Source organism: Branchiostoma belcheri, unplaced genomic scaffold (genome assembly GCF_001625305.1).
Source record: "Branchiostoma belcheri isolate BF01 breed outbred unplaced genomic scaffold, Haploidv18h27 scaffold72, whole genome shotgun sequence".
NCBI classification, from domain to species: Eukaryota; Metazoa; Chordata; class Leptocardii; order Amphioxiformes; family Branchiostomatidae; genus Branchiostoma; species Branchiostoma belcheri.
Window position 1 is genome coordinate 595568 of NW_017804376.1, and position 8519 is coordinate 604086.

Below are 8519 nucleotides of genomic sequence, written 5' to 3' on the forward strand. Positions count from 1 at the left end.
CCCTGGATCTTCTCTGGTATACTATCCCTTTATTTCGGCCAATTTCTACTATTTTTCCAGCAATCCGCGGTGCCTGGTAGAGGCTAGTAGCTACCCATAGCAGCTGGCTAGCTTGAATTCAAAACGTCCTGATTATACGAAATACGTATACATGGCACGTTTGAATATACCATCTCCACGCAGGTTGCTGTAGTGTAAGGGTATATCTGTCGTGCGATAGTGCTTGTAGGTACATGCCATGACGAGTTGTTATCGTGGAACTGGTAAGTGAACACCGGTTTGTATCTAGTGTAAACTAACAGAAGGGCTGATCTCGGATTGAGCGGCTATTTTCAGCTGGGTTCAGTCATGGTATGCGGTGTTAGCCTGGTCTCCAGCCTCGTGAAACTTAGACTCGCTCCCCAACGATGTGTACCGGATACCAGGTCTTCTTATATTAAAACTTGCAAGCAAGTTTAATTCTAAAGGTTATGCGGAACATGTAGCTTGGATGCCAGACTGTTTCCAGGGCCAGTTCCTAGGCCATGCTCAGAAGGAAATTTTACCACGGTCGTTTGAGTTACTTGGAGGGACTATTGCTCAGGGTCAAATTCAGGGGGCCAATTATTTATATATTGTAGAAAGGTTGCTTAGAAAGTGAATAAGGAATGGTGGTGGTGGTGGGGGGGAGTTGCCTTGCCTACTGAATTTTCTTGGTCCTAAAATTATTACTCTATTCAGCAGGGTCCATTTTCATTTCATTTTGTCTCTTTGCTATCAAATGATTATCATTACACTACTATAGTTAAATTATTATTAACAAACTTCTGATTGTTGAACGATTGTCATTTAAGTCCTAATTATTGAACTGGTACAATTATGCAACCTTATTGATCGCCAGATATTTGTGACATCAGCAAGGGTCAAAGTTCGTCGGAAGTCTGTACCGCCCCCCGTCCCCCGTGGTTGAGTGAGGGTCGGTGTGCCCTGATGTACCCGGGCGGTACCGACTGCCCACGAACTTTGACCAACTTTTACCAACTCAGATGAACTTGATACGTCGATGAAGGTTAGACGTCCAGGTAATAACTTCAATAACATTCGTCAAAAACAATTACTCAAGCAACCGCATATAATTTTGTAAACATTCTTTAAAAATTTTTGAACGTTTTAGGTAGCACCCACTACCTTTCCAAAATCATATCATATCTCAACTCAGTTGCTTGAGTAATGTTTCTTGGCGCATCAGATGAACTTCGATGCTAAATTCCCTAGGCCTACCTTTATCTAGGCCAGACTATATGGAGAGATATTGTTTTGTACTCTACTACTGTCGTATTGTGTGTATGAATGTACCCAGGGCCACCCCGCACAGCAGTGGTGAATCATTGATGAGTGCCGGATAAAGAACACAAAAAATGAATAGATAGATAATCCGACCCTAGATAAAGAACACAGAAATAAACACGGGTGGGGTCGTGTGGCGTTGCGGCAGAGTGCGCGACTCGGAACCTAGAGGTCCCGGGTTCGAGTCCTGACATGCCACCGATCTTGTGCCCTTGGAAAAGACACTTAACACGACTTTCCTCACTTTGCTCAGGTGAAAATGAGTATTGTCCTGTCATGTATTTGTCCCCTGTGTTGGTGGTGACATTAATATAATTAATATGAAGTTGATAAACTTGAGTGTGCCGTCACCACGTCTGGTGTTACATGTTGGAATAAAAAAAAGAAATAAATACTAGTAAATCCGACGCTAATGTTTGTTCCTGTGTGTGTGTGTTGCAGAGGCTGAGTAGTATTATGCAGCTGCGGTCACGGCGATGCGTCCTGGTGCTGGGCGTGTCCATCGTGTGCAATGTAGTCCTGTTCCTCCGCGTGATGCAGCCACGTGAAACACACGTGACGGAATTCATCCGCAAGGAAGGCGAGTTCCAGGACCTCCGGGCAGCTGCCTTGCAAGCACCCAGCAGGTATGTGGGCGAGTCCTTTCTATAGGCCATATTATACTAATCGCCATACTAATTTTTATGTTTTCTGAAGGAAAACATTGTTTTTGCTCAGTTTCCTCTTCTCCAAACACAAAAGGTCAATGACCTGAACCAGACAGTCTATCACCATGGTAACTAGTGTTGGGTTACATCATGTTGCAGTTTTATAGCAGGAGGGATTTAAACATCAGTGTCACCATAGTATATGAATGTGTTCGAGTAAGAATTAACAGAGCAGACCATATGCCAAGGTAAACAGTATGCTTTTGCTTTGCAAGTGTCACCTTTCTAGTTTTTAAGTGACTTTACTTTAAAATAAAACCTGTGACTTTTCATAGATTAACAGATGACGAAAGCCATGACGTCCCCAGACCAGACGAAACAGCCTTCCGTCCTCTGGACTTCCAACGGACAGAAAAGGAGGAATCTGCTCAAAAATCTGACAACGAAGAAGAGGAGGAAGAAGATCCACAGTCTGATGACAAAGACAATGTAGACACTAAGCAGGAGGAGGATGATGAGAAGGTGGTGAGACAAGTTGGGAAGGAGAACGTGTTTCATGAGTCGGGGACGAAGGATAACGGCACGGCTCCCGCCACGACCTCCCCACCACCTGAAGCCATCCCGACAGACAATCCTAACTGGGTCTTCAACGTTACAGCTGCAGATGAGTTCAGGTAACATTATCTCTCCCTATGAACACCATGACTTAACAGTTAATGACTTGCCTGAGGTGTACATGGCATCATAAGGCCAGGTCGTTTCCTATAACCACCGATTGAACCGACGAGTGAGCGCAGCGAAGGAGGCAGTTCATTTAGACGTGGAAATGACCAGGCCTTATGAACACCATATGCACAGAGGAATACATTGTAGGTGGGTCATTAACGTTATTATCCACCGTTTATTATCATATAGCCCAGGGTGATGTGAATCTGTCGACGGTGTTCATGGCATTAAATCGCCACTGGTAAGGTTATGGCGTCATACCCAGCAAATACACATTAAAGACAGAAATATATCACAAAGTGGTACCACACACAAGTAGAGAGGACTTGTATTACCAGTTACTTGTTTTGTACACAATGTTTACTTTCCATTGCTTGATTGATTGATGTTGTAAATGTCCAATAATGGGGAGGGGCGGGCCTGAACTGTTCAGCACTCAACATAATTCATCTCCTGAATATATAGATGTCAGGATAGAGACGCCGATCTGGTTGGATTAGCCTAGATGCCAGACCCATAGCACGCCAGGCCCAGAGTGGATCAGGGTCTAACTGAGGGGGGCTGTGGTATGATTTCCTTGAGCCGAGAAACTGGCCTGTGTAGGCTCTGGAAACAGTGAACTCAAACTAGGTTGAATCAGCGATTCTACCGGTAGAGATTCCAATCGGAGTCTCTGCCGGTACAATTTTCGATTCACGTTCAGTAGCTTACATGTACAACATTAAAAGATATTCAGGTTTTATGGCAACCACCGTCTATTTGAATGATATCAGTAGCTACCGGCCAGTAGTGTGATTGAATGTTTAACTTAGACGATGCCGAGCAATTTTACGTTATAGTAATAGATCGACCTTATCCTATTTGCCGAAAATGGTGATTCTTCCGACAGAGGCATATTGTAGCTGCGTGTTTTTGTTGTTGTTGTTTTTTTATCAACTGTTTTAATGCACGATCCCCATGGGGCTTGTCGCCCCTGCATACCCACGTACATTACATCGGCCAATAGGCTTATCACATACCTTGTGTCTCGTTTCTCCACATCCGACAGAGCCGTAGATAACGTTACGGTGATTGCGTTAGCTACAGTTTAGGGTACTTAACGTAATGCAATCGATAGTGTTATCTTGGTCCCGGGGGAATACGACTCAGAAGTGTTTTTCAATGCAAAGATGAAATAGGATATCTATTGGTATGGATCTGTGGATATAGCAGGCACACGTCATTATATATTTATGCCATGTTAAAAACATGTTGAGTCCATTTACAGATAAAGATCACACGGGGCAGCGGTCGAAATACATTTTTCAGTGCTCTGCAAAATTGCAGAATATCAAAATTTTATTCTGTAATTCGTAAATACCTTTTGCAAATACACACTTAAAAGTCTATATCTAAACCCATAGCATGTACAAAATGGCAAACATTTTATATGGAATTTGAAAACTACATGCAAAATTACTTTTGTATTATAGAGTCAGTAAACGCAAAGTGCTTAAACACCATTGAGATCTTAAGCCTGATTTTCTCCGTCTACAAAATTGCAGGTTGCTTAATTTTTCTTCTGCAATATTGAAAATGTCTTTGCAAAATGCAGACTGCAGATGGGTATTTCTAACCCGCCAGATTTGCACGCTGTCAGATACGAATGGCGGGATAGTTTGCCAGCAGCTATTTTCATTCCGCACACGGAAGCATCGCCACTATTTCCGTCTGACATTTCGGGGGCAGCGGGTCGCGGTTAAACGTGCGGGAATGGCTAACCTTCGGTCACTTGGCCAGTTATTTATTTTATTTTATTTTATTCACATGGATTTATGAGCATTAGATAGCAAGCACAAATGTGCTTATAAGAGATCCTCTGCTCAAGAACATAAAACATACATTCATTCATACAAAATACAGGTTGAAATAACAAAATGTGTAACGGACATGTGTAACTTGGCCAGTTATGGACCGTGTTTCAAAATGACAGCTTTCTCATTGTCATATGCAATATTTGCAGGACGCTATTATATTATCTGTGTTCAAATCAACTGAAAGTAAAGAAGTACGTTTATAAAGACTGGCGCAGGTCGGTATATCTGCAGCTGTTTCAAAGCTTATATTTTATTTTTATTTTAACTTATTGAAATTGCAATGTAAAGGCCACCCAAGCAGCACTGCAGATTGATGTAGTGTGCCTTCTGCCATGATTATATATTCACATACATGTAAAAATAACAGCAAAACATCAAAATATTCATAATGAAATATGAAGTAAATGAAAGAATATCCAGTTTATTTACATATAAACGTTGAGTAGTAAATATAAACATTAAAATCTAAACATAACATCTTCAATACAAAGGAATGAAAGGACGGCAATGGGAAACATGATATGACTGTTTTTGGACTACCATAGTCTACGTAAACATACTTGCTCTCATAAACATTTTAGAAATGCTGTTCACTGTGGCCCTCCTGTCGATTGATAGCAATCATTGCACTTAATTATGCATTTCTTTCTTTTCCCTCTGCATCTATAAAAGGGAAAACATAAAATTGTACTAGTACATGCAGTGAATAACAGTTGTGGTAATACTGTGCTCAGTAAGTGATGATAACGAGTTTATAGCCTGGTTGCCAGGCTTATTTTAGCTTCCGAGTCTTTAAGGAATGACTCAGGAGCAAAAACATGTCTGGTAACCAGGCTATAAACTTTATGTCTGATATAAAGATATGAAATCCTTTGCCTATCGGTGTTGTAGATTGTGTTGTGCTGTAGAATATGCATGACAAAATGAGGGCATGATTTTCATTATTCATAGCGTATCGTGATCTAAGTTTTCTGTTTTTAATTCTTGATCTTTCCTCCCCACAGGACTCTTGTGGAAGAAGCAACAAAGACACAGGACGTCTTTGTGATGACACAGAAAAACGTGCAATTAAACAGACTTCTGAAGTACGAGGCGCAGAAATATTACATCAACGTTACCAGAGACCTGTACAACTGGTTACCCAGGGTAAGATTAAGATCTCTTTTTGCAAATTTCTTCAAGTTACCATACTTAATATTCTTCTAACAGGCATTCCTTAATACTGTCAGGGATACCAAAACTTATTGTTGGATTACATGAAAGTACTGTTGTCTTTAATGGCTACGAACCTCACACAGCTAAAATCCTCAAGTTGCTCAAAGAGTGAGCTCTGACATCCCTGACATCCGACGTGTTTGGCCGTGAAATTTGAGTCAAATTTAACTCAAATTCGATTCTTATGAAACGGTAGACATGGTTTAAATCTGGTCAGACTGCTTCCGAACTTCAGCCAACCATGGTTGATTGTTGGTCGGGCGAAGGTTCTTAATGTGTGGCAGGGTCTTTAAGACATGAGCCTGTTTCCTCAGGATCAGCCGTTCGGCTTTAAGAAGTACAAGACGTGCAGTGTGGTGGGGAACGGCGGCATCCTGCTGAAGAGCGGCTGTGGGGAGAAGATCGACTCTGCAGACTTCGTCATCAGGTAATACCGTGCTGTCCGTACTGTTCCGTGAATAGTTTTACCAGGTTGGTAAGTCACTGAGTAAAGAGATGGTTTTTACACAACCAAGTCTTTTATTCAGCCAACGTTTCGGTGACCGTCTGTCACCTTCCTCAGGGCATTCTGACTGGTTCACATTGTACTGCAGCACAGGTGTCGCTGCTATAGATGCATTTCCAAACGTACAATATTTACATATCTACACATATACAGGGAACTGTATCTACAATGCGGTCCCAAACGCACATAAGTGTGGTCAGTTATTAAACAAAACCAGTTACAGAGAACAGATGCCGGAATTGTTCTGAGGAAGGTGACAGACGGTGTGTAAAAAGAACCTCTTTACTTTGTTACTCAATTATTTCTTCATATATAAAATGTTTCAACTGAAAATGACCACCTGATATAAACCCCCTCTCCTCTGAGAAGAGTTTCAGTGTCCACCACTTGTCACAATGTTAACATTTATACCTTTTGTAAATGCTGTTTCTTTTTCTGTTTCAGGCTAAACCTGCCATATATGGGGAACTACTCTAGAGATGTAGGCAAGAAGACAAACTTAGTTACCGCAAATCCTACAATATTGAAAGAAAGGTAAGTGTACAAAACGGAATGATAGTAAGAGGAAGGATTTAAATAACGTCATCTGAAAAAGTGAAGACATTAAGAATATATAGAGTAAAATAATATAAAAGAAAATTGTAGGACATATTTTCAATATTCAAAGAGTAATGTCATACTAGTAATTACTTTTGTCCAAGCCTCAGAAAATATATGTGAATAGATTTTTAAAAAATGATGAAATTTTGACGAATGACATTTACAAGAACATTTTTTTCGTCTCTTGCAGATTTCGGAGCCTCCGGTTTCGAGTCAATAGGGACACCTTTCTGAACTACACGTCACACTTTCAAGATGCTTTCATGTATTTTAGCGCGTTCACGTATAGGATGTGTACAACGTTATCTTTCAACGCTTACCGAACAGTGCAAAGTGTGAAGGGAAAACGAACCAATGCCACTGTCATATTCGGACACCCGCAGCACCTAGCTCTGGCTACAAAATTCTGGAAAGGACAGTACAAGATCAACGAAAGAAGGTTAACGTCAGGTGAGATATGTTTTTATTTTTGTATTAAGGCCACACTGACTAAATTTTACGGACCCCAAAAGTAATACATACGAGAGGGTGAATAAAAAATCCAGCATTCAGTGACGCCCCCCCGTCCAAAAATGCACAGGGATACAAAGCTGGTATTGCGAATCTGCGGTAGTACATAACACTATTTGTAGTACTTTTGTGACAAGCCAGCACATGATGGCCTTTTGCAGCATTTGAGTCGGCATCGTGCTTAGAACAGACCCAAATTAATTAGATTTACATGTATTAATGTTATATTTAGATTATCGTCAAAGAATTTTTTCTTTTGCTTTCAGCTTAGGATATGCCATGTGTTTTTCGTAGCCTTGCTGAATTAACGCTGTTACTTGCTGAAAACTAAAGAAAAACACGAACGACCAATTTGACTGCTTCAAAGCAGGACCACTGCCTGATAGTAGTCCCGGAAATGACGTAGCGTTAACATCCGTTTCGTTCTTTGCTCTCGTTCCCAGGTCTGTACCTGGCGGGTACCGCCCTCAGCCTGTGCGAGGAGACTCACCTGTACGGCTTCTGGCCGTTCGACCACGACAGGCAGGGCCGCGTGCTCACCCACCACTACTACGACAACGTCACCATGTCCGCCAAGCACAAGAGAATTCGCCAACATTCCATCCCGGAAGAGTTCGCTGTCCTGCGCAGTCTTCACAACCGCGGCGTCCTACACATGACCACGGACAGGTGCTCCTGACGAACACAAGCGACATTCTGAGCAGCCCAAAATATAGTTTCATCTGGTTGGTCAATCATAGGGTGTTAGGGGTTTTCTTTTTAAACAACTGGTATAGACGCTCGCCTGTTACGTTTCTATGTCTGTCAGGCATATCTTTCTCAGAGCTTATGACTGGAATATAGCTAATTTGAAAGTAGGTGGCGCTTTTGCGGCGAAACACAAGTTCAATCCCAATGATGAAGGAGAGGAGGGGGGATACAAACGTAGCCATGTTTGGGGTTGTGCAAAAGCGCCACCTACTTCACGTACAGCGACCAGAAGAAGTACACCAGTCACAATAAGCTCTGAGGAAGATGTCTGGCAGACATCGAAACGTCTAGAGGTAAGAGTCTATACCAGTTGTGTAAAAATAAACCCCAGTACCCGTCATTCTGAGTAGTTCAAACACATTTGTATTATCCGTTTGGTTATAA

General features: G+C 41.7%; 1 protein-coding gene across 5 annotated transcripts in view; it reads left to right on the top strand.

Moving 5' to 3' along the window:
• Window positions 1-8144, top strand: part of LOC109485017 (alpha-N-acetylneuraminide alpha-2,8-sialyltransferase-like) — a 35961-nt gene extending 27817 nt beyond the window's left edge. For all 5 annotated transcript variants that reach the window (XM_019788406.1, XM_019788407.1, XM_019788403.1 and 2 more), the window contains exons 2-8: window positions 1768-1952; window positions 2309-2647; window positions 5560-5701; window positions 6085-6197; window positions 6720-6809; window positions 7066-7325; window positions 7829-8144. In XM_019788406.1, the coding sequence (XP_019643965.1) occupies window positions 1783-1952; window positions 2309-2647; window positions 5560-5701; window positions 6085-6197; window positions 6720-6809; window positions 7066-7325; window positions 7829-8064 (1350 nt within the window). In that variant the 5' untranslated portion in view covers window positions 1768-1782 and the 3' untranslated portion in view covers window positions 8065-8144. The remainder of the gene's footprint in view (window positions 1-1767; window positions 1953-2308; window positions 2648-5559; window positions 5702-6084; window positions 6198-6719; window positions 6810-7065; window positions 7326-7828) is intronic.
• Window positions 8145-8519: the final 375 nt, after the last annotated feature.